The sequence below is a fragment of the Oryzias latipes genome, chromosome 3 (genome assembly GCF_002234675.1).
Source record: "Oryzias latipes chromosome 3, ASM223467v1".
Lineage (NCBI taxonomy): Eukaryota > Metazoa > Chordata > Actinopteri > Beloniformes > Adrianichthyidae > Oryzias > Oryzias latipes.
This window is the reverse complement of record NC_019861.2, coordinates 24,955,090-24,981,855: the sequence shown is the minus strand read 5'-3', so window position 1 is coordinate 24,981,855 and position 26,766 is coordinate 24,955,090. Positions and strand designations below refer to the sequence as shown.

Genomic DNA, 26,766 nt, shown 5'->3' with positions numbered 1-26,766 from the left:
TTTTTCAAAAACGTTAAAAAAACATTTTGAGCCTTTTTTTTAATTTACGAGGATTCTGAACTCACCGCAATCTATATAAATTAACAGTTTTAAAAACGTCAGTCGAAAAGGGATTTGTAGTTACCTACTGTAGTAAAAAAAAAGGAAAAAAAGTACACGCCCACACATGCGCGCACGACTCTGTGGAGCCAAGTTGCGTGCATGCGCGGTCCCTGCAAATGCGCGTTCACGTCGAGTCGGCGGATCGCTGCTGCTGCAGGCTTGCAGCTGCGGAGTATGGACGCAGTACTGCAGTGAATGAACCGCCCAGCTCATTATTCTCCTCACAAGGTATATGTTTTATATATTAATATAAAACGTTAGGCTGACGCTAACCTGTTAGGTTAATTCCTCTCATTTAGCGGAGCGACACAAAATGCTGCAGCCGCGCGGCTGGTGCTTCCAAACGTGGAATGAAAAAATCGGGAGAAATTTTTTTAGTGCATGTTGTTCTTCTATGAACAGCAAAGATGTCGAGTGTCGAAGCGAACTAACTTCGTTTAAATTCCACGGAACTAAAATGAGCTAACGTGGCTTCACTGTTACCCGTACAGGTGCTCACTAATTAAATCATTTATATATAATATTCTAAGCTAGCTTGCTGTCATCCGCGTGCGTTAACTCCAGCCTAGTAACGGCTGATTTAAGAGTTTAAAACGTGGTACATAAGAAAAGTATGAGTGGGCGCATTATATTAAAGTGGATGTCTCCAGAGACAAAGAAGCTCGGTGTTGCAGGAAAGCACCGTTTCCCGGGGATCAAACACGGAGTAGTGGTGGAGTGTCTGACCGTCCGCAGGTGTAACGTTCACTGAAGGCGGTTTGCTTTGAACGTGCTTTCTAATGTCTGCATCGAAACAAGCCAGTACCATTTTTGAAAAGACTGCCAACCTGTCATGGTCCGTCAGAACATCTGCTTCCCACTCTGACTGGTGTTGATCATGTTTGTTTACATCCTCTAGTTTACTGTTTGAAGAAGGGTGGGGCAGATCAGTAATAAATCCACTATATACGTATTTATTTTTCTAACCATGAAGCTCTTCTTTGTGTTTTGAACCTGCAGGACCTGTTTGATGGAATTAGCAGCTGAGAGTGCCAATTTAATGTGAGAAACGGGGATTTGGTTTCTTGGGGAGGAATCCGCAGACTCCTGGATGATTGGGATGCACCGTGGGCTGGCCTGTCATTTCAGACACCCTTGAAAATGCTGTGAGGAGTAACCTGCAGAAGACCACTGGCAGATGGGGCCGACGGCGGGGCTATTATTGCAGCTTTCCACTCACGTTTAAAATGGAACGAGCCGTCTGTCCAGGGATGTAACCGGGAGATGGAGGGGAAGAAAATTCTATAAGAGGATAAACAAAGCGGAACAATTACTCTAGTGCCTTGGAAATGCGAAGACCGACACAAAAATAATCAATTTTCAGAACTTATTTGGATTCATTCCGAACCCCTATAAACGCCCGTTTCTGAGGTGCTGGTTTTATTTATTTATTTTATTTTGGTAACAATGTTGTCCCTCTGAGATATCGAGAAAATATGCCGCACATTAAAATGCAAGCAGCAGTTACAAACGCCAGCGACAACAGAACTAGAAAAACTATCAGAAGCGATGACACATCTAAAGATTTTGTCATCCGTATCTTCATTCCCCTCTTCCTCGTTTTGTTCTCTCTGCCATCACCTGCTCTCTCCATTAACATGGAACCTATAGAGAGCCACAGTGAGTTCAGCTGTGAGCCCATCAGACTGAGAATGTGCCAGGATCTGCCTTACAACACCACCTTTATGCCCAATCTCCTCAACCACTATGACCAGCAAACGGCTGCACTTGCAATGGAGGTAAGTAAATGCGTCATGCTGACCAAATGCAGGTGTGTATTTCTGTCACCATGAGGCAGAAAAAAAAATGCAGCGAGTGGTTGTTAATTTTCTGTTTAGTTTAGCTAATAAGGAGTATGTAAAATACCCCTAGCTAGAAAACATCTGCATATTTTAGTCTGTTACTTTACTATACTGCTAAATCAGATGATCCAATAATGCAGATTTAATTATTGTGATTTTACAATAAAAATGTGTTTTTACTGTTTATTAGTTGTACCTAATAAATATTTGTCATTAAAAAAATGATTTATTAGTTTTGCTGTTTGCTTAGCGTCAAAAAGCTATTAGTGTGTTTAAAGATTGTTTGCTAAAGCATTAGAACTGTCTTGATGTGACAGTAACTTGTTGCTTTTCATGAATGCTCCCTTAGAGGCCTAAATCATTAAGAATATACGTTGCCACATGCAGTCACAACAGACATGTTCAAGAGTGACTGAAAACGGGGTCTAAAGGGTTAACGCTGATCATGCTTTCTTGATGTGGCACGTCCATCTTTGGGCTCTGTGCCACTGATTCATGTGGAGACAGAGAAATGTGTGTACAATCAGCCGTTTTCTTACTTTCCCACTTTTTAAACATTTAAAAAAAAAAAAAGAGAAATAGCTGACAGTTAGAAGGTGTTATCTGATGAGGGGCAAAGGAAGAAAAATGTCCTTCAGCCAAGTGCTTATGTGATCGACAGTTTCACAGAAAAATGTCTTTGTGTTGGAGCAGCAGAGGATATGGGGTGCTACGTTACACACTGAGTGCAAAAGTGGATACATGCTATCCATCTTCATCATGTTACATCTCTTTCCTACTCCTTTGTTACTCCCTGGGCAGCGTGAAAGCAGGCCGAGGGAGGTGTTAACTAACAGCATTAGAAAAGTCTGCCCCCCCCCCCTACCAAAAATAAAATCCCATCACATTTATTTGGGAAAGAGGCAGATCTTTTTATAAACACTGAAAGATACACAGAAATGAAAAGAACAAGACAGAAATGTTCCAAACATAAAGACACAAGTTTGTGATTAAAAAAGGGGAGATTTAGTAGATGTCATGGTGCTTTAATGTAGTTTATGTTTTCTGTCAACATGTTTTCAGGTCTAGAGGCACTAAACCGGGAGAACGACATACTCATGCACATGTTTTGGCTACAACACAACTGTCGTTGGTTGTTTGAATGACAGAAGACTAACATTACAGCCTGTTGCATAAAAATGAACTCCCAGCTGTTCGTTGACGCCTTATTAAAAATAAATTGTTTTAAAATCAGTTTTGTTCAGATAATTGTGGCTACATTCACTTTTCACAGTTTATATTTGTTACTTTTGTCTTTTAATATGAGGTTGAAATGTCACAGAAATGAGATTTGTATTTATTATCTGTTGTAAATACTCTGTGGAGAGCAATGCCAGGACAGCTGCTGTCCAAGTCTTGTTTCCCCCTTGAGATAATGGAGAGATTAAGAAATCCAGCTTACTTTTTTGGTCGGCAGTCTTGCACTGTGGCTTTGTTTAGTGTGTTGTAAATGGATGGCTACACTCCTATAGCCTCAGCATTCTGCCAGAACACGAAGGACCGTGCAAATGTTCAATCACGTCAATTCCCCGCATCGTGTCAAAACACGTTGTGTCAAAGTTTGTGAAAAGCGTCTGTTGTTGAACTCGGTCTGACCCAGACCAAGATGGAGCTGAGTCGCCGACACCTCTAGAGGAGACGGCTCTCTGAAGAAGGCTGAGCAGCAATGTGAGCCCTGTTGGTTTCCCTGCTTTGACCTGGCCTGCTAGTCCGAGTGGGAACCCTGGAGGAAATTGAATAATTTCTCATCAGACAGCTGGTGGCGTAATGCCAGTTTGAGCTTGTGTGCTACATGTGCTCTGCATGCGTGTAGAGAGCCTTTGTATATGCAGCTGTAAGCTGATTTAGGATGACGAGTGAATTTATCTAATGTCCCTTTTGTTTAGCTTTCCCATTTTAATGTTTATTTTGTTTATAGGGTTTTTGTTTCTAAACAAAACTGCTTTTTCCACATGCACAAAAGTGACAAACCCAGATCCAGAATCATGTGGTATCAAGAAAGCTAACAAAACCTGCAGTATAAAATCATTTTAGGTAATGCACATTTAACATCCCATCTTTACACAGCTTTCCTTACATGTTCAAAAGATTTTTACAATCTTAAAACCGCATTTTATTTACATTTTTTTTAACTATAAAGTTTTTTTCAGAAATGTTCTGTTCTAGGGAAAATTAAAGAAGCTTAGAATCAGAGTGAAGAGCTGGCATTTCTTTATAGATGGGCTACTGGAGCATTTGTCAACAGTTGCAAGATGACAACAGTTGTCTTAATAACCAAGCTTGCATTCATGCTTTCTTGAAAATATTTGAGAATCTGCTGTGAATTTTTTTTAGTACTTAGTTTGGATTTTTAGCTGTTCTTATTTTTAAAGACTTTTTTTTTTCTCTGTCAATGTGCAGTTGGAACCAACAGGCGTTCTACACAGTTTTAGGTGTTGTGAAAAAACGATGCCTCTTTTATCAGTGTTTGTTCTTAACTGAGATAGTTTTGGCTGTATACAGGATGAGCGACACTAAACAAACTAAACTAAACTAAACTTTGGCTTTTAACTGAGTTGGGATCCGGACCTATTTTATGTGTTTTATGCTTTATATTTTTATGTGCTTTTATTAATTTTTGTATTGTTCAGCACTTTGGTGAACCTTGTTCTGTTTAAAGTGCTTTATAAATAAAGTTGAGTTGAGTTGAGTTGAGTTAAACAGTCAAATTGCTCGCATGGTTAAGAGCCGCTCACTAGTACTTCCTCTGTGACCATGGGGAGGGATGCCAGCTGCCATCGCTCACTATCGCTAACTAGCTGCTAATCTCTTACTCAGGTCCACAATGATGACATCGATTCTCACAGACCATTGACCGCTCCATCTGCCACACAGTCAATTAAACCTGACTGGGGGGTGGAAGGCTCAATCACGAGGGGGGAAGTAAAAAAGGCCAGACGTACATTTAGAGGGCCGATAATTGTGTAACAGATAATGTATTGTATTTTTGTTTTGCGACCGCCCCAAAAACTTCAATTTATGCTGAATTTGTAATTGCATTTATCATTTATTCAGATAAGTTTGTGGTGGCTCCTTATATATGTTGGAATATTTTCAGGGTTTGTGTCCAACATAGGTTACCATGGTGACTAAGAGCGATTGTATTGATCCACATTCCTGGCATGAAAGTTGTGGTTTAATCTTGGCATAATGTGGCTTGAATATTGGATTGCTTTTAGATTTTTTTTTTGTATTAACTAGTGGCTCAAATGTTTCGCCCCCTTAAAAATCCCCACAGGAAATTAAGTGATAATGTTACATTCAGGCTGACAATAGGCTCGGAAAAAGAAGTTGGCTTCAATTTTCCCACATATTATAGACAAGTCTAAATCTTAAAAAACGTATTTGCGTTGTTTTTTTTTTTTTTTTGTTAAATAAAAGATCAGTAACAAAATATACTGTTAATTTTTTCCTCTTTTTTTCTTACATGACTTGTATCCTAAAAAAAATCCAAAAACTATGAACTGAAATTTGATTACACTTAATTATAATCTTGTATGTCAAATGAAATATGTTTTTGAGTTATAATGCCCAGGCATGCACTGAAAAAAGCCGTTCGAGTGTTCTACAATAAGCATTTCTCTGTCTGGTCTGTTTTTTTATACATGTCACTGCAGTCATGTGCCCTGTTGTGTGTCCCAAAGCGTATTTCAAGAAACAATAATGAGGAGCTGACACACAGGTCTTTCTTTCCAGACTTCATTACTGTGAAAAGATGCTTAAGAGCTTTTCTTAGCCCTTTAGACCACCCTTGTTTTCAACCTCACCTCCTTCAGAAATAGAGCAGATTTGAGCTGTTGTTACACACATACAAACTACCCCCATCAAATGTAGAAATGTTTTCCTTTAAAATTGGAAAATATTTTTCTTCGGGGTAATTTCTTGATTTTTTTTTTTTAGGGATGGAATTAACAAAACTAGCTAAGATTTGGGTGTTGAGGACAATCCCTGATCCATAAATGAATCCATGGTATTATGGAGAAAACAGTAGAAATGCTTGGAAAAAAACCTGAATGGGACAGTAGCACGGAGAAAGAATGTCAGGGATTACAGAGACAGGCTGACAGCTTCTGCAAGGTCTTTTGGCTCTACTGTTTGTGCTGTTTGTTTCTCTCACCATGGGGTCCTGTCTCTCAAAGTAAGACCTGTCTGTTAAATAAAGGCCACACTGGGGCCACCAGTTCCCACACAACAGAAAGTGTGTGTGCCGATGTGAGTTCAATTTGTGTGTTCTTGTTTTTTGTCACTATATTAAGGAATTTTTTCCCTTGTATATAAATCAATCTCAATGCAACTAGCAGTCCTGAAGGGGACAAAGGCAGGCTATCATAAGAAGGACTGGAATTCTTAGTTAGGTTTGGGGCAAAGGTGTTATGAGGTGCCTGGGTCAGATTGTACACAATTGAAGTATTTTTCTGTGCGTGTTTGTATAGTGGATTGTGCATGAATAGAGAAGTGGGAGGTACTGGAGAGGTGTTTTCTTGTTAATGTGTGATGGTTTGGCTGTGTGTCTGCTTATTCGTGTTTTTTTTTTTTTCTGCCACTGAAGAGCCTCATTACCCCATTCACTCTGCAGACAGACAACTCTTCATTCACGTTAAAAGTTCCCGTTTATTTCAGTTGAACTCTTATTATCCTGCTTGTTCGGACAGTCTATTGAAGCTGCCAGCCCAAATGAAGCAATCATTTCTTTATGCACAGAACAAAGGCGCTGCCTGGTGCTGCTTTTTGGCAGACTGTGCCCAATCTACAGAGCTGCCACTGCTGCTTATCCAGCCTAACAATGCCTGAAAGAAGTTTTGAGATTTTTCAGCGCTCAAATACCCTTATGAGGCTTGATAGAAACATACCTCACAAGATTTTTTTTAGATCTTCCTTTACACTTTCAAATTGTGTAACCCAACGTTTTGTTTTGAAACACTGAATAGAAAGTTTAAAAGCAGAAAACAGACTTTCAGGTTGTCCTGCTGATAAAACCATGCATTTTTAAGAAAACCAGAAACATAATAGAAGCGTTTTGTAAAAGTTTGGCAAAAATTGATCCATTTTACTGTTACCTCTGACTGTGGTAGCTCCTTTGTTCCTTTGTCAATGCATGTCTTTATTTTAAAACTGATAAATTATTACACATATAGAAATGCATACAAAATATTGTTACTCTGCAGTAAAAATAAATATATATTAATTTTTATAAATAAAATATAGATATATAACGACAAGAAAAGATCTTTGTGCCTCTTACTTCTGAGTACATTAAAAAAATTAAGCAATGAAAATTTGCGTGATTACAAATATCACATATAATAAACAGATGTGTGTGTCCGTCATGTGATACCATGAATTACTTAGAAAATTAAAAATGTAGTTCGGCAAAAGACATAACTTCCAGTGGAAAACACCTGATGAAAAGAATGTTAACAATTTAAAGTTTGTAGTAGTAATGGGGGAAAAATGACAAAAAAAATTACTTTTAAATATCACCTGTGTTTTTAGGAGAAAAAAGCTAAGAAAATTGCAGAATTAAAAAAAAAAACCCTCAAGTAAAAAAACAACTAATTAGCTAAATAAAGTCCAAAAGAACAACAATATATAAAAGAAAAATGTTTGCCTCACTACCTAAAGTGATAAGGTAATTGCTAGATAGTAAATTTGCTTATAACAGTAAGACTCAATAATGCTGAGTGACTCTAAAGCTATTGCATACATTGTGAAAGTATAATGAAAATTAATAAATTGTGTAAATAAATTAAAACAATTGAAAAATGACTAAAGAAGTTTATAATTTATTAAAAAAAAACAATAAATACCAACTACAACTAAACTGAAAACCCACCTCTTCAGAAAAGCATACCCACCCTAGTTAATTTTATGATTCCATTGTTTTGTATGTTTTTAACTAATGTGTCTTTCTTTTAACTGTATTTTATTGTTTCTATCTGTAAGGCGACCTTGGGTGTCTAGAAAGGCGCCATATAAATAAAATTCATTATTATTATTATTAACTATAACCAAATTTTAGCTGCATAAAATTTTCTAATTTCAAAATAAAATTTGTGAGAATATAGCAGAAATCAGATAATTGCATGAAACACAGAAGTGCTCATTTAGATATCATTATGATGATTACACCACTTCTAATTTTTTTATTTCTGTTAAACATATGTTGATTGTCTAATTTTGTTTTTTTATTTGCTTCCTGATGTAGCATACTTCCCTGATTCATTAATGCTTCCCCTGGCCTTCTGTGAAACTCCTCAGCAATGTACTTACACCACATTGTATCCATTCTGCTGATCTGAAGTCTACTGCTGGTTATCTTATGTAGGTTATCCATGCCTCATGGTCTTTAATCTGAACCCATGACCTGATCTGGGAAGTTTTAGTACTTCTGTGTGCTCAACTGCTAAGAGAAATTTAACCCTTAACACTAATCCTTACTTTTACTAAACATGCTCACAAAATGCACAATCATTCATCTCTTTCTCACGCAACTCAAACACAATACAGCTTTAGTGATTAAGAATATTGTCGCTGGGGACCAAAATCAATGTTAAAAAGCTCTGGTGCCTGATGTTATGCACATGTGACAGATTTGACTAGGAGTCATTGGCAGCAAGAAGGAGCTATTCCATCAATGTTCTGGTCCGAGAGCTTTTGCTGTTTAATTGGATTAAAAAACAGTAACACTTTTTTTAAACGTTTGACCACAAATTCTGGATCTGTTGAGGTTGTTCGACAACTGTGGCACTCTGACACCAATTGAGTTTCAAAATGTCATTCAGTGAACAAATCTGATTTTCATGAGAGACTCTATCAGAAGCTTTTGGGACACCCCAACTGTCTTTTCTGTTCAGTTTTACTAAGTCTAAGAAGCCTAAACCATCACCACTGGTTTCAACAGGCATGGCCACTGAAAGATGAGAAGTGGAGATATAATGAAACTTGCTTTAAAAAAATAACAAGAGTTATCCCTGTAATAGTTTAAACAGGGATGAAATCAAGCCTATTTTTCTAATGTCATGTCTTCTTTAAATGGCTGGGTCATTCTCTGCTGCATGCTACATGGCTTTGCCCCCATAAATCCAATTTCTGTTTATTTTGCCCTTTTACACTTCAGAATTATTTGGTAAGTTCAAGCTACGTCTTTCGTAATGGCATCTTGTTTTATTTTTTGTTTTTTTTTGGATTAACTAATTTAATTGCACACAAAAAAGACTAAGTTGATATTTTAAGGGCAGTAGTGCCAGTGACATCAAAGATTTTAGTTATTTCTTTTGTTTACATATTTTTGGGTAAATCTTTAAAAAAAATTATAATAAAATTGTTCATATTATTTAAAAATGTTAGAGATACTCCTATTTGTTTTAGATGGAACAAATTGTTTGAGTGTCACCAAACAAATGAATTCTTACTGACAGCTTAATGTTAGGACATATTGGTGATCTCCATTAGACTTCTATGTCAGTCTTGGTTTCTCCAGCTTTGTTTTTTTCATTCTTCTGCATTCTTTACTTTTCAGATTTATTTGGTCTCACTTCTATTCTTTCTGTGGCTTCTTACTTAGGCATTTTTGCTATACTTCTGGAGTCTTTGCTTACAGATGCCCTTCAACAGCAAAAATATGTGTCTGCGTTGTCCTCACCAAGACATGTCCCTGGGAGACTTTCCACATCACCTGTTGCCATGGTAGTTAAGTAGCTAAAGAAGGAAAGGGAGGAATGGAGTAAGACTGGCAGGGAAGGGGAGGAGAGTGAAAGTGAAGGATGTGGGGAATGTTCTAGAATAAACCAAGAGGACAAATACCCACAAGCAGATAGACCATAGAATACAAATTTAAGGATATTTACATAAACAGCAATAATTAGCCAATAACTAAGCCATTCTTGTTAATAGCTTTATATTGCAGTCAAAGCACAGAACTGTACTCATCATCAAGAAACGGGTTGTGCAGAAGCAGGACCAGCTATTGTTAACTGAAGGACATGAAGAAAATCAGGCTGAAAGGTCATCCAGCAGTTAGTGGTTTGTTCATTGTCTGACTCTGGCAGACATGACTGACTCAACAAGGATAGGCTTTCAACCAATTTCAGGCTTTGTTTCAGATTATTACATCAGTGTCTTCCTATCACAGTTAATAACATTAAGGATTCGAAACCTGATTGGGGAATGGATAATAATAATAATAGACAGAAGGGTTTACCCTTTCCTCTAAACTAATTCTACAGGATGATCTGTTGATTTTATTTGAACTATAATCTTGATTAAAGTCCTTCTACCCAAGAGTTTGGTTTCATATTTGCTGAAATTATTTTTCTGTTAAAAAGGGAGAAACTACTTTTATTCTTTCTGTTCTGCAGCTGGTGGCATCAGGCTCACACAGAGACATGCAGAGGTTGTACTGTCACATTTCTGTTTTTGATCAGCATATTTCCATGTTTTTTTTCATATATATATATATATATATATATATATATATATATATATATATATATATATATATATATATATATATATCAATATATATATATATCTATCAATATATATATATATATATTGATTGTAGCTGCCTGTCAACTGGTTTGGCTGTTGATTAATGTGATTTCTGTATGTCTGTGTTAAACCTCACATGTGGTGTCTGAGTGCAAGAAACTTTTTAAGAATCTTTGGATAAAAGCACCTGCTGAAAGTAATTCAATCCAATTTTGTAGCAGAGCAATCCATGAACATTGATCTCTTTACTGCAGCCCAAGCCTGGATTAATCTAATTTACCCCTAACAACAAAAAAGAACTCTTATTTTGAATCATTGATTTTTTTAATTCCTATTTTCATTAGACTATTTTATGTATGTTTTTACATTTTTAATCATGAAAAGTAACAATTAAGTTAGGACTAGCTCAGTTTATGCACCAAGTTACTAACTACAAAGGCAGGAAAATTGTGATGGCATTAAATAAAGGATTGTTTTCTGTAACATGAAGGATCAATTGCTAACTTGAAACATATGTGTGAGTAACGGAGGTTTATTCTTCCTGTCTGAAAGCTCTGTAGCTAACAGGAGAACCTGGCCTCTGTTTGCTTGGATCCACCTCAAATATAACTGGGTTTCATGTCCACGTCAAAGCAGAGAAAAGAATCTTACAGGGTTCAGTCTTTCAGAAACCGTTTTGGACTTGGCACAGAAATAAAAGGCAGCAAATGTAATGATCTATTGATGTGAAATCACTTCAGAAGAGGGAGCTGAAAAGGAAAGTGACTGTTTCAGACATGAAGAAAAGATAGAAATGATGATAGTATGGTTTGATGCAATTGATTGGGGTAAAATTACGGCATACGTGATCGTAAAAGCAATGAATGCTGATGTCCAAAAGGAATAGTGTGAAGCTGGACAAGTGCATGTCAGAGTAATTGCCAGGCGTAAATGGCGAGGCAAGAAAAATAAGAGATGAATGCAATAGAAAGAAGATAGTAGGGGAGGGGAGCGTGAAGGGGAATGCTATTATCGGCTTTGTGCGGTCTTCCTGACTTAACGATGGATGGACATGGATAAACGAATGAAAGAGGGGAGAGAGAGTGATGCCTCTTTCTTAAATGTCTATTCAAAGATTAGGGTGTAGAGCTCTGCAGTGTGTGCAGTTCATCTCTCCAAGGCCAACGCCTGAGTCTCCTGCTAGGATAGATTCTAAGCATATTTTTTATTGATAGCAGGGAAAAGAGCACAAATATGCTTTTTAGCTGTGATGTATGGGTGGGCAGTACGACCAAAAATAATTGACTAAATTACTATTTATTATGTTGAGAATGTAGATATACTGTATGTGGAAATAGAAAGATTTCTTAGCAGACTCAAATTCTTTTTTAAAGTATGAATTAAGAATAATCTTGATCCAGATTTTGTTTAAGAATTGGTCACGTTGCTTCTGAGAATCAGACCACCCACAGATCATACTTCAGTATTTATCTGATTTATTATGAATTTTGCTTAAAAATACTTAGCCGCAAGAAATGATTCTCACATTTCTATGTTGAGGGTTAGTTGACCTCAATAAATCACTTCTACACAGCACTAAATGATTTGTAGAAGCATTTTCAAGACAGGCACAGGATGATTTTTCCCTATTAATATGATGTTATGTTCAGAAGAAAGGTCGGGGGGGTATAGGTTGTAAATATAGAACCCGATTTCTACAAACCTTCTGTTTTGTTAGAAAAAAATAACAAATATCAGTGGAACCTGATGATGCAGGAGAAAGTATCAGCTTTGGAGTATTTTTAAGATACTATAAAAGCATGTGTCATTTGTGTAAATTCCGAAAATAATGTTAAATTGCGTTAAACATTTGAACAACAAAGTTCCTGTGAAACTCCTGTTATGGCTTTCATTTCATTTGTTTGTCTCACATATAGGAATAATGAGAGGGATACTGTTGGGTTGGTGCCAGTTTCCGACTTTTATTTTGGAAGTTTTGTACTCAACAGCTTGTCACCTAGATGTGACCAAAACAAAAAGCTGGTGACATTCTCCTGAAGTGTTTCTGTGCGTGTCTGAGGTTCTCACACCCTAAGGACTCATTCAAATCCATTTCACTCTCTAATCCTCTGGGCAACTGCCTCTTCTTTTTTTTCTACTTTGCTCTCGTATTCTGCCCTTTTTCTCCATTCCTCTCCCTTTCTTCTTATAATTCTCCTGCCCTTCTGTGGGCTTTAGATTGACTTTCAGACGAGCTGGATAACTGGATTTGAAAAACTATTCAAAGAACCCAAATAAAACCTTTGGAAAAAACCATTTCAATATGTTTTGCATTCTGTTGCTGTTTGATAACGTTGTGGGGAGAAATGCTGCCCAGTAAAAAAAAAGGGATGTGAGTGTAAATGTATTTAGTTGGTTAATTAAAACTTTAAAAGCTTCAAATAGATATCTAATAGGTTAAATAGCAACAAAAAAAGGATTTAATTCATTTTAAGTCTGCTACAACTGTTGACACTGAATCTTTTGCTTTTTCAGTTTATTTTATTGCTAAGTTTCTACGTCTAGTATTTCACCATCTGTTTTACTTTAACATTATGGCTTTAATTATGTTGCCATGTTTGTCAAGGATATAAAGTTAATTTTGTGCTTTCTATTTTTTCCTTTCCCCTTCATTTTTCCTTTTTTCTTTCTATTTTTATGCTTCTTTTCCTTTGCTTTCTCTCCCCCTCCCCCCTGGTTCTCTGAAGGGAAGTAAAGAAAGAGAAAAACATCATCCTAACATTGGAAAAAGAAACTAGTCTGGAGCTGTTTTTTTTCTAAAATATATACTTTATTTTTTCATTTACCTTTCAGTTGCATCACTAAATCAATTCGTAAAAACAATGTCCTTTTTGTTAATTGTTTTAAAACATATAGATTTTTTAAGCATTTTTGTCAACTTTCTAATTATTTTTGACTGTACAAAAAAACTGACAAAATACTGTTTGTATTGGTGTTATTGCAGAAATAAAAAATATGAGTTGATCTCATACTCTCATAGGAATTTTTTTTTAGAGTTTATTTCCTTAATAACATGAAAGTTGTCGTTTTTTTTTTGTTTTGGTAACTCCATTTATTTCCTTACTAGTAGATCAGAATAGATCTAATCCACTGCTGTGACGTGATGTAAAAAACCTGTGCTAAATGAAGGTGTAGACTCTTCCTTGGATTGTCTCTTCAAGTATTCTGGATAATGAATTTCTCCATTATGACCTACATTTTCCCATCTGCTGTGTTCTTGTCTTTCCTCCTCTAAATCTGTCATGTGCTGTTTGATAGATGAAAGCTTTGAGAATACTCCACATTCATTAATGTTGTGCTGTTAAAGAAAAAGCTTCAGAAAGGACAGCTTTAAATCCTTTTAGATAAGTGATGACTGTAGTTTTCCCAGGTGGATGTAAAGTTTATTTAGTTAGGAAGAAAATACTTTACTTTTCTAATATAGCAAAACCACTAAAGGAATATACCACACAGAGATGCAAACTAATGCAGGACACTTAGGTTTTCCCATTCTGTCCACCCCCTGCCTCATTGTCCTTTCTCTGTCTACATGTTAGTGTGAGCCTGCCTTCCTTCCCCCCCCAGGCCTGGTTTGCAGGCTTAACCACTCTCCTTTCCCTGCTTGTCAATCACAACTGACACACATTATGCCAGGCAATTCACTTAAATTATGCTCCTTGGAAATGCGATTGCCATCTTCATCTCTGCTCGTGGGGTTGCACTGTCAGGCCACTTAATATCAATATTCTCTTTGTGGGCAGAGGTGGGGTCAATTGCCCTGAATGTCAGCATAATTGCACACAGAAATCTGCACACACACAGCCACGCAGAGTTGATCTATCATGGCTCCATTAGACAAGCTGAGAAACTCAATAACTAGAGCATACACTAAAGACAAGAACTATGACACACACTGCTCACATTTGATCCCACACACACTAATGGGCTGAATGGGGGGCACAGAGAATCGGACTCACACACAGTTCGACTGAGATGACTTGAAAGAAAGCCTCCATTCTTTGTTCGTAAAGCAGCTACGGTTATAAGTGTGACCGGAGGCTTAAACCAAGAAGTGGCTGGATAGAGAACTGCAGAAACTCTTCCTCTGCTTCCGGTCTGACTGTAAATCTGAGTTTCATTGGTCAAAGGCAAACTCTTCCAGCCTGTGGTTCCTGTATCATAAAGGGATTTCTCAAACTACGTTTTTTTTTAATCACATTAAGTCTTAATCACATTCATGCTTCCACTGCACTGGTAACTGCATCTGAATTCTATCCTTGCAAATTTTGTGAAGAACAGAGAATTTGTTCACAAACAGCGTCTCATAAAACCAAGTGCCTGTGGTCGTTTTCTTTATTTTTAAACCTAACTATTTTTAACCAGAGGACTTTGTGAGATTTGAAAAAAAAACAACACAATTTTTATCACATAAAAATGCTAGTCCGATATTGTTTTACATTATCGGGTCTTCCTGTGGTGTTTGCATCTCCCTGCTGAGTTCATCATACAATAACAAACCTGCCACTCAAATGCTGCCTTAAGCTTTGCGGTTATTATACTCATGCAACATTTATCTTCCTTCTTACATTAATAAAACATACTGGAATGTGTTTTCATAAATACCATCACAGAAACATGACCGTACGTTTTATACAAAACTTTAAAAATACATGCTGAGATAGCAAGACCTTTATTTGATTCTAATTTAAAGCTGATTTGTTTCTCTGGCTATGAGTCACTTGATATCATCTTTATAACTGTAATTTTTTCTATTAATTTGATTTACTGGTGCATATTTGAACACTAAAGACCAAAAAAAAAAATTAGTTTTAAAATGAAGGGATATTTGAACCCCAAGGGTCTGTGCATGTGCACATATATGCAATCTTTGAAACTATGTCACAGCTCACGCACCGCTGCACCCATTCACTGGTGCTGCTTCCCCTCCATCTGCACACGGGCTACACAGCAATTGAGAAACAATCAAAATATACTTACAGGGCTTGACTCCTTACTTGCAAGCATAATAGAGGCACAGACACGTACTTTTCTGATGTGCAAACGCTCATCAAGTCTTCCTCAAAGCGTCTAAAAGTTGAGATGGAAACCTTTGTTGTGGAGAACAGTCATCTGCAGCTTTTTGTGCCATGTTCTCATGAACACAGTGCTCTGTTGCATGTTGTTAAGCTCACAGTGCTTCCTTCTTTGATACCATAATGTTGTTGCTATGACTTGTTTTAATACTGATTTTTTTTTTCATTTATATATACTTTTTTATTTTGGATGGCTCATTTTTGTTTTATATATTTTTTATATATATATATATATATATATATATATCAGATTTTTGTACCATACTAGGTCTGCACAATATACCGCAAATTTATCGTTATCGCAATATCCATATCGCAAAGGATGGCAAAAATCGCAATAAATCGTAAACCTTAAATGTGTTCAAACAATCTTATGGCAAGCTTGAGCCATTTAACGAATCAAATAAATCCCTTAATGCATTTGACCAATCGGATGGACGCCTTCACGTTGTTGACCAATCAGGTGGAGGCCTATTATGTTAGATGTTTGTCACTTATGTCGACGAGGGTCATTTGGAGTATAATTTTTAAACTGTTGCAATGAAATCTGAATGATGTTTTTGGTTATATTGCTATTTGTTTATATACCGCAAATTATAACGTTATCGCAATATTAATCTCTAATATCACATAAAACCTGCGGGTTTTCCTCATACCGTGCAGCCCTATACCATACATATCAAAATATTTGATCTAAGTGAGCTCAGGTAAACATGCACATTAACCAAAAACGTAAAAACAACAACAACACCGAAGCAAAATACGCTAAATATCAGTTGAGTTTTTCTGTTTTTGTTTGCCTGTCCAAGTGGTTTCATAAAAATTGTGCCAACATTGAGCCAAGTACATGTGATGCTCATACATTTTTAAAAAAAGATCTTGTGAAGCTCTTGGTAAAGGCCAAGTATAACCATGTGGATCTCCATTTCTTTGTGTGTGTTTCCAAAGCCTTTTCATCCCATGGTGAACCTGGTGTGCAGCGCTGACCTCAGGATGTTCCTGTGCGCCCTCTACGCTCCGGTCTGCACTCAGTACGGTCGGCTGTCGATGCCTTGCCGGTCCATCTGCCAGCGGTCCAGGGATGAGTGTCATAAGCTCATGGAGATTTTTGGGGTAACCTGGCCTGATGACATGGATTGCAGCAGGTTAGATTGCACATCAACTCATTTGTTAAAGGTGTAAAATTGCTGCAGACGTGTTTGAAGTGTGAATGCAGCCAACAAAGAGATTTCAATTGTTTCGTTTGACTGTGTGTTTTTTCGACTGAATCGCAATGTTTGCACAAAAAATGTATTCACAAAAAGGCAAGTCTGCCTTTCTGCACAGCTTTAAGTTTAAATTTCTAGCTAGACTTCTGCTGTCACAAAAGCATGAATGTGGCACACTGTTTTTGATCATCATTTTTGTGTGTGACCTGTTAACATCTTTCAAATTGTTTTTTTTTTTTTTTTTTTTTTTTTTTTTTTAACTTGTCCTGTCCAACAGCTAGGCAGGCAGATGAGAGCTGAGGGCCTCTTGTGTTGGACATATTTTACTTTAACAAGAGGGGTTATTAATCTTCAGACAAACCAAAGGTATGACTGAACAAACCCCTTTTGTAATTGAGGCCAAACTTTTATTCATTTCAACCATGATTGAAAATCTTTGGTGTTGGACCGGACGGAAAAGGAAAGAAGGGAATAAGAGGGAGGGATGTCGGGGGGGGGGGGGGGGGGGGGGGGTGATAGTGAGAGGGGGGGTAAGACCATGAAGCAGCATAAAGCAGACAGGTTTACTGGTTGTTTATCATTACGGTACAGTTCAAATGTAGTACAAAAAGGGCGGGGCCTGTTCACACACACTCAAATATTATCAACACACCTGCTAGCTGCAAAAAATGTTCACATGTCAACATGTACACAAAACAGATAGTGTTCACGAACGCATACTTATGCCTTTAAACCAACTAGTGTGAAATCTTTCATTCATTCAATCATGCAAACTATAAGTGCAAAGTGAGCTAACACCTGTGCTCAGGTGAGTGTTTATGTTCTTCTAAAATGGATGGTGGAATGTGAAAAGAAGGAGGAGGAGCGCCCAGCCACCCCCACACCCAGACCCCCGCCGCAGCAGCAGCGGCAGCCGGAATTCCCCCAACGCCACACGGGAACAGGCAGGGAACAACCGCCCCCCGGGCGACCAAGACCACCACCCAGGCCAGGGCCAGCAGGACCGCCGCGAGGCCCCCAGAGCCAGAGAGCAGGGAGGCGCGGAGGGAAAGAGAGCGCCGCCCCAGCCCAGCCAGGAAAGCAGCCCCCCCGCCGCGCCGGAAGAGCCCAACGCAGGGCCCCACCGGAGAAGGACGCCCACAGCCCCAGACGAGCACCCCACCACCACCCAGGAGTTCCGGGCATCCCCCCGCCCCAACCCCAGGTACGAGCCAGGACCCCCCAAGGGAGACCCGCTCCGCACTCCAGGCAGCCACCCACCCAGCCCACGGTTGGTCCAGGGAGGAGCAAGGCAGGGGCCCGCCGCCCCCGCCCAGGAGGGGGGAACCCCGGGGAAAAAAGGGTGGCCCACAAGGGGTGTTATAAATATGGCCCGACCAGGCTCGGCCATGTTGGAAGTTTGGCGGGGCCCAGCGCTCAGGGGCAAGGACCAGGACCCACCCCCCAGGGACACGAACACCCCCGGCTCAGGTGTAATATGAACCCCCCCACCGTGCGGAGAGAGCACCGCCGGGCCCAGGGAGCCGGCACCCAAGGGACACGGCCACCATCGCCAAGGGGCCCGCACCCCCCACCAGGGAAGGGGTAGGGGACAGATGGACCCAGGTCCCACCTTCCTTGCAAAATGTGTGTGCGTGTATGTGTGTATGAGAGGGTGTGTGTGTGCATGTGTGTGTGTTTATGTTGGAATGTATATATTGAAGGGGGAGGGGTGTGTGTACTAAGGAGGGTGCAGTTAAAATTGGCGAGTAGGGCACTAGGGGGACATCTCCTGATTACTCACAGTGATGTCCCCTCACCCTCCCCACCAAGGGGCCCTAAATGTCTAAGGTGCGGTTAAAATTGGCGGGTAGGGTGCCAGGAGGACATCTGCTGCTTGCTTGCAGTGATGTCCAAGCACCCCCCCTACCAAGGACCCTTCATGTCTAAGGTGCAAATAAAACCGAAAGAGGGGGGGCCCACTCCATACGGCAACCATAGGAGGGGAGCCACTGCCAAGTACCCCCCCCCAAGGCGCATCGCAGGCTAGACCCCCCACCCCGTCACCCTAATATGAGGTTATATGAGGAAGGGGGTAAGTTGGGGACAGCTGGTAGACTGTCCCCCGGTGGTCAAACAGCTGTCCCCCAGTCCCCCCCCCAGCAAAGAGGCCAGGGCCACCCAGCCCAGGGGCCCCACCCCCGGAGGCGCCGACACCCCAGGCCCGGCACCACCCACCCCACACAGAGAGACATATTTTTGAGTGTGTACTGTTTTGTAAAAGCATTAGAAAAATAAAAAAGTTTTAAGTGTTTTATTTATTTTGTGAGATTCAGAAAAATCTCGGCTCAGAGAAAGTATGCAAAGTGTCGTTCAGTGGAGAGTTTTTGAAAATATACTTTTGATAGCAGTGTTTATTTTGGTGTGTATAGTATAATTATAAACTGAGTATTGATGTGTCAAAGCGTAGCTTATTGCTGTCATTTGTCACTTTAGTTAACTCCTTGACCAATTAATTTTAAATATTTCATTTCACATGCATATTCTATTTGATTCTATGCATTCATTTTTTCCTCATTTTATGTTGTGATATTCATCTTTTTTTTTGCTTTTTTTAAAGCCAATTATGATATTTAATTCCATTTGTATAAAGTTTCTAAGAATTTGAAAGCATGTGGCATCATGGTCTGAGATTTTGGTTGTTTGTTTTTAGGTTTCCAGATTGCAATGAACCTTATCCTCGTCCAGAGGACCTGCTGACGGACTCTGAACCCACGGGCCAGTCATCCATGACTGTCCAGAGAGATTACGGTTTCTGGTGCCCCAGAGAGCTCAAGGTTGATCCTGATTTGGGCTACACTTTTATGGGGAGGAAGGACTGCTCTGCTCCCTGTCCTTCTATGTTCTTCAATCAAGATGAGCTAATGTTCACCCGACACTTTATTGGAGCCATCTCTATCCTTTGTTTGTCTGCTACGCTCTTCACCTTCCTGACATTCCTCATTGATGTTACAAGGTCTGAATGATTGAAGATTCCCTGTTTTCCAATAAATACATTTTAAATAAAAACCTGACATTTCATCAAAATTTCACAACAGTTTTTCTAATGAAATCACAGAGTTCTGTTCCCTAACAGGTTCAGGTATCCTGAGCGACCAATCATCTTCTATGCTGTGTGTTACGTCATGGTGTCCCTGATCTTCTTCCTGGGTTTCCTATTGGAGGACAGGGTGGCATGTAATTCCGTCAGCCCTGCACAGTTCAGAGCCCCAACCATTACACAAGGCTCTCACAACAAGGTGAGCTCTTCCTTCCACTACCGTCTCCCATCCCATTTAAATGTGTTTAAATCCAACAGTTTGTCTGTCTGTCACTGCATTGCTTTTCCTCCTCCCTCACAGGCATGCACTCTGTTCTTCATGGTCCTGTATTTCTTCACCATGGCCGGCAGCGTGTGGTGGGTCATTCTGACCATTACGTGGTTCCTGGCTGCTGTGCCAAAATGGGGCAGTGAGGCGATTGAGAAGAAGGCTCTCCTCTTCCATGCAGTGGCCTGGGGCCTGCCGGGGGCCCTCACTGTAACCATCCTGGCCTTGAATAAAATCGAGGGAGATGGAATCAGTGGAGTTTGCTTCATAGGACTGTATGACATACATGCACTGAGATGGTTCGTCCTTGCACCGCTCTGCTTCAATGTGGTGGTGAGTCCTGGCAGAGAAGAAAGACTGATGGGTTTGAGTGAGAAATCTTTCCACTGACATTTCTCTGAGCTGAAAGACCCACTCTAAGGAAATTGGGTTTTTTAACACGATCCTGTGCCATTTTTCTGACGACAGAAATGGACAATTCAGGTCTTTGTGAATTAGGAGCAGATGACAAAATGCCGTTTGAAAAAGACCTTATGTGTTACTTAGAAATTATGATGGGGAAGCTCCCTGCTCCGCTCCATTCTGATGCATCCGCTGGTAGACGACTACATCCATGTTCGTCTTCCCTAACCCCTAACCCTTATACGAGCTGGCATCTGGCTAAAAACTGTACAGATAATAGCTCCAATATGAAGGTGTGAGGGGCTGTACACTAACGGTAGCGTCCAGCCCTACCAGCGTAAACGGGGAGCTCTCTGTAACAGGGAGGGGAATTGAGGCTGGGGTTGCTCCAAGCTACAACTCCGAGGTAAATTTCTAATAAACTCCTGCCACTCTGCAGAAACTATGTCCTAGAAAAACAACACAGTTTTAATAAGACCACTGGCAACGCTTTTACAATAGATCAAAAGATGATTGGAGTGGGAATAATATCAATAATCATCAGTGGTTCTGCAAAATGTGAAATTTGTTCATTCTCTTATCTCTTGGTGTTTCCAGGTTGGCATTTTCCTCCTCTTAGTGGGCATCATTGCTCTAAATCGAGTACGAATGGAGATCCCTCTGGAAAAGGAGAACCAGGCCAAACTAGTCAAGTTCATGATCCGAATGGGAGTGTTCTCTGTGCTCTACCTCATTCCATTATTGACCGTGATCGGGTGCTACTTTTATGAGCATACATACCGAAGCATTTGGGAGACGACGTGGATGGAAGAGAACTGCAGGCGTTACCATATTCCCTGTCCATATAAGGTAACGACTGAAGTTGAATTAGTCCCGTATAAATATGTGAAATACCCTTTTTCTGCTGGGGTTTCTGCAAAAGAAGATATTTACAGCATGTAAAGCAGACTGTCTAGACCTTTTCCACTGGCGCTGCCACAAAACACGGTGGTGTCGGAGCACTGAAGGGGTGGGGCAGGGTTCAGAATGCATCATTACCTCAGCTAATGTCACTTCCCAGATGAGCTGTACAACAACTACAGTCTCTTTATTGCCCTATAGAGCTCTGTCTTTGTCTCCTTACAGTTAACTCTTTCTCGGGGGTTTCACGTACTTGACGGCTCATTCACCCCCCCTCACTTCCCCCATCAGTCGGTGTCTCTTTCTCATGGCTCGCCCCGTCATGCTTTGCTGCCTGCACTCTAATAACGGCTTTGTAGTGATTATGAGAACCTGGGGGAGTCCTGAGCTTTTTACATTCTAGAGGTAAATTAATAACCAGATAAACGTGCGCCGTGTTCTCTGTGTTCACACGGGACAGTTCCCGCCCCTTTCTACCCCAGCTGTCTGCTCCACAGTTGGGGGTTTAATATTCATATCAGAGCACAGTTTCAGACAAGTGCTGACTAATCTATGACAGAATAACATAGGCGAGTGTGGAGGCAGGTGCAACTGCTTGTGTTACTTGTCGGTGTGTGTGTGTGTGTTTATGTCTCTATCTCATGAGAAGGTATCTCCTTTTACGCGCTGTTGTAGCTTTGGAATTTTGACGTTGCTGGATGAAGATTTTTAAAAACCACCACCACAGCTATGCTAATTTGACTTAAACTGAAACTCATTATATTAAATACCACTGTACAATTATTCCTCTTCTGTGTTTTACTTTCAGCAAGAGAGTGGAGCACAAATGCTTTTATTGTAAAGGAGCTTTATGGTGTCATCTGTGTGAGCTGAGCCTGGATTTACTGTTGAATGTTTCTGCCCCTGTTAGGTTGAAGAGACCAGCAGGCCAAGGATGGCTTTGTTCCTGATCAAATACGTGATGATGCTGGTGGTGGGGATCCCCTCTGTTTTCTGGGTGGGCAGTAAGAAGACCTGCTTTGAGTGGGCCGGCTTCCTACACGGACGCAGACGCAAAGAGTACGAGAAGCAGTGGTCTGTTTTTGTACCCATGAATCACTGAACTTGCTAGGAGTTCTAATGTAAAATGTGAATAGAATTCATTGATACAGAGTTCCAGGCAGACTTTATGGACATTAGCAGTAAAGTGGTAATCCTAATTCCTAAAACATATAATTGAATCTAGGTAGGACTCATAGATAGGATCTGTTTGTTCTGGACCAACTTTTTGCACCTTTCTTTTCCTGCAGCAGTGGGGTGAACGAGTCCTGCCAGGTCCTGCAAGAGCAGCCAGACTTCGCTCAGTCTCTGCTGCGTGAACCAAACACCCCCATCATTAGGAAATCCAGAGGAACGTCCACACAGGTAACCTTTATGCTGCGTACACACCGGGCATGTGACGCGTGTTCAGAAAGGCACAAAACAGGCATTCTGGAGCCCATTTACCCCACGGTGTTCACACTGGACTGTCTCCACCAGATCCTACCGCATGTACTCGCAGTTGGAAGAGGCTTTGTCCAAAATGTTCCAGGCTTTTTGTTTCACAGTTTTTCTTTCGTTCCCCTGATTTTTCAACTGGTTTAACTTTCAATGTGCATTCAATGGCTGTGCGTTTTGCCTGAAAACGGACTTAAAAACATGTGTTGCGTGATTGTGATAGTTTTGAAGGTGCACAAATGCATGTTTTGTTTATTATATTGTCTGTTTATGTGGTTTTATTTATTATTTCATTGTGGATCTTTTGTGTTGTGCAACTTCTTCTCAGTTTTCACATATTAAAGAATAACCTAAAAATAATGAAAAATGTTACTGCTATCCAACAGAGCATCACTAATGACCGTACTATTAGATTTTTTTGTTAAAGGAGTGAAATGAGAGTCTAGGATTACAGTGAGACTTCAAAAAACATCCCTCTGGTTTGTTTCCCCCCTCAAAATTCCTGTGTGTCTTCCTCCTGTAGGGCACGTCTACCCACGCCTCTTCCACCCACTTGGCTGCTCTGGACGACCTTGACGAACCAATCATAACTCACCACAGACACGCTGTGTCGACCAGGAGCAAGGGCGGCAGCGTCCACAGCAAAGCCAGCTACCACGGCAGCTTGCACCGCACTCGAGACGAGAGGTTTCAGACAGAAACTCCTATTCCTGCATTTTGCCCGTTTTCATTTTATGCCTTCATCTTCATTTTTGTCTCCTCCTCTCTCAGGAGCAATTCAGTGGCTCACAGCGGCACGCAGGACCGCAGTTTCCATGGCAGCATGCCCCGTCTGGACCACCCCCTCTCCACTCACAGCAGCCTGCATCAGATCGACACCCACTCAAGGCGCAGCAGCCACCCAGACCTATCCGAGGCTCCACCCACGCTCATCACACATGGAACCACCGGCAGTGACGGCAAAGTTGCCGAGGACGGCACTAGCGCCTGATCGCCACCATCCCAATGCACATGCAGTGTGTGGTAAAAGGCTGTGGAAGGTCGATGCTCACAGGGTGCACAGCACTCTAACCATGAAGAGCAGTCCGTGCTGTGGTGATCAGTGTAACCACACGCTAACAGCTCAGTCAGCTTATAAAGAGTTGCCATCATGCTCAGACTTCATGGACTCCTGTGGGGCAGAAAAACCTTGAAATGTTTTGCACTGGATCTGACTAAATGCTGAAAGAAAAGTTTGTGCAAACCAGATTTTACTACCCCCCTCATGTCTTTACACATGTACTGTGCGGGTGGGGAGGATGGGGGGGTGATCACCAGTATTATGGTGACATTGTTTTTGAAATGTTTCCACTTGCAGGACCTAAACCTTTACTGTTGGAGCTCATTTAACACTACCAAGTATTTGTTTTGTCCTAGTCTTCGGCTCTTCGCTGTCTCCAAGCAGGTTTTTGGTTGTTTTCTTAATCTGAGCTGCAGCTTTTAATGTTTGTCTTATTGAAGCAATGAATGTGAGCCTGATGTCAAAAAAGCACAGGCTTTAGCTGTTTAGCAAGATATTTTTATACTGTGAAAGAAGTTTGCGTTTGTGCGAGTGTGAGTGTGCATGAGAGAACTTTAACTGGCACATTTGGCAAAAAGGAAAGGGAATTTAGAAACGAGATGGAAAAACAGGACTTAACCGCCCTTTGAAGTGTAGTGATATGTCTTTAAAATGAAATAAACAGGTTTCAGGGTTTTTTTTAATGCACAAATAACTTCTTTAATGACGGTGTACCTGAACTGCTCACGCAGACTCTGTGGCTGCATTTAAATGGCCTCACAGAGCGAGGTTTTTCAGCTAAAAGTGTTTTAGCTGGATTTGGTGAGCATTCTTTCATTCATTACGGCTGCAGAAAAAGCCGGAGGGTCTCTCATTATGCGGGTGGTGCACATGTGGGGGAGGCGGAGGTTCAATTCTCCGCTATGTTTGCTGCCAGCTACCCCCCCCCCCCCCCCAGTGGAACCATGTGGAGAAAACAGTCGATTTTTCTGGTAGAATTTAGTGAAAACAATCATCTCAAGAAAAAAAGGGCAGCTACATTTCCTCACCTTTTTTATAGACTTGCAGATAAAAATGTCATTCTTTTGACATTTTCCTGCTGAAATCTATAATCTACCGTATTGTGCAGTCTGTTGGTGGTGGTGACCTTTGAACTGGAGCTAGGATTGAGCTGCAGAAGTTTTTCTATACCATTTCTAAATTCAGCTGTGACAATTACAGATGTGTGCATGTACTTTTTTTTTTTAAGCAGTACATTTCGGTTCCATGTACCACACGAGCCTGTGGATGCTGGCCGGCCTTGAGCGCTGTGCAAACGGTAGACAGGGAGACGTTTGGCGTGTTCTAGAAACACTGACTTTTAGTTTCTGCTTGTAAAGTCTGAAGAAGTCGGCGTTGTTGTCCTTTAGTGTAGTTTACGCCTGAATTCCTAGAAATCAAACTTGCCTACCTCATCATCCCTCAGCCTTCACCTTCATACAGTCAGCAAGTACAATCAGAGCGGTGGTGCTTCACTGTTGGATTTGACAGTTTTCCCCTCTTAATGCTCTTTTTTTGCTTCTTCCTCCCTTTTTATGATCTGTGATATTTTTTAAGCCTGTCATAAGATGACCACTTCCTTTAAAGGTTCAAACAAGCTTTTGCTGCCATCATTGTAAATACAAAACCTCTCATCTCACCCAGATGTTCTTATTTATACGGCCGGAAAGATTCAGAGAAATGTGCAAAACGAGGCCAGTTGTCTCCGAAAGGGACACGGTTGTGACGAGCCTCATAGTTTGCTGCCATGATGGAATTTTGTGTCCCTTTAAACGTGTGCATAGATGTTCTGTGATGCCTTCTCCTCTACGTGAACCTGAACTGTGCATCTGTTGGACCTACAGCGACTGTCTGTACTCTTGCAAGTCACCGTCTCCTGGAAACATCGTTTAACACTTGGATTTTTCTGTTCTTAAATGGGACTCCGAGAAAAGCTGGACAGCGTGAAAACATGTCAACTGGTTATTTTGAGTGTTGACAACTAATATATTGTGAATTTTGAAAGTTTTACTTGACTTTTTATTTATTTGCAGTTTTGAACTGTAACCTAATCTTTTACATGCAGTCTAATAAACGTTTTAGAGACGTTGCTCTATTTTATGTATTATTGTGTTTTAACATTGGAAAAATATTCTTGCACCTGTGTGTTTTATAGGGCATAAAGTGGGACGTTATTGTAGTAAAATGGAGAACTTCCCTTAATCATTAACTTATTAGGTAGTTGAATATGATCCATCACTCTTAATCTGTAACCAGCTCCCGTTTCACCTCTGTAAACCTTTTATATTTTGAGAAAATTAGCTTTTTTTCTCCTCTCAATGTGTATTGTCACGTTCCAAGTGGCATAAATATTTTGTGTTCGCAGTATGAAAAAACATTTGCAAAAGTGAAAATGTCAAATTTGCATCTTTTTACCTTGGAGGTAGACCTTTGTGCTATCCTAGGCACTTTAACATTGGGAGTTGTGTCATCTAGACCGACTAGACAGGGCTCTGAACCTATTTTCTTCAATGATTTGTGATTTTCACTGGTGTCTATGGATTACATGAAATCTTTCCACCTTTATCCACCTTTGTCATGGTAGGGAGAACACGTCAAAGGGTGGGGTCATCTAAGATAGCACAAGGGTTAAAGATTTAAACGATTTAACGTGTGATACTGGATCCAGTCCAACAAACAGGGCAATGGCGCCATCTAGTGGTACAAAGCTTACATTGCACAACATGTTAATCG

General features: G+C 40.3%; 1 protein-coding gene across 2 annotated transcripts; it reads left to right on the top strand.

Moving 5' to 3' along the window:
* Nucleotides 1-198: 198 nt before the first annotated feature.
* On the top strand, nucleotides 199-26,128 carry LOC101170336 (frizzled-3). Of its 2 annotated transcripts, XM_023953552.1 has the most exons (12): nucleotides 200-330; nucleotides 1,102-1,143; nucleotides 1,231-1,880; nucleotides 16,571-16,767; nucleotides 19,523-19,825; nucleotides 19,946-20,108; nucleotides 20,211-20,510; nucleotides 21,177-21,428; nucleotides 22,390-22,538; nucleotides 22,769-22,883; nucleotides 23,479-23,642; nucleotides 23,727-26,128. In XM_023953552.1, exons 3-12 carry the CDS (start codon nucleotides 1,578-1,580, stop codon nucleotides 23,944-23,946), a joined length of 2,166 nt encoding a protein of 721 aa, XP_023809320.1. In that variant the 5' UTR covers nucleotides 200-330; nucleotides 1,102-1,143; nucleotides 1,231-1,577; the 3' UTR covers nucleotides 23,947-26,128. The 2 variants fall into 2 exon arrangements, with proteins under 2 accessions (XP_023809321.1, XP_023809320.1); XM_023953553.1 differs by having other exon boundaries at nucleotides 199-330; nucleotides 1,102-1,880; nucleotides 22,772-22,883.
* Nucleotides 26,129-26,766: the final 638 nt, after the last annotated feature.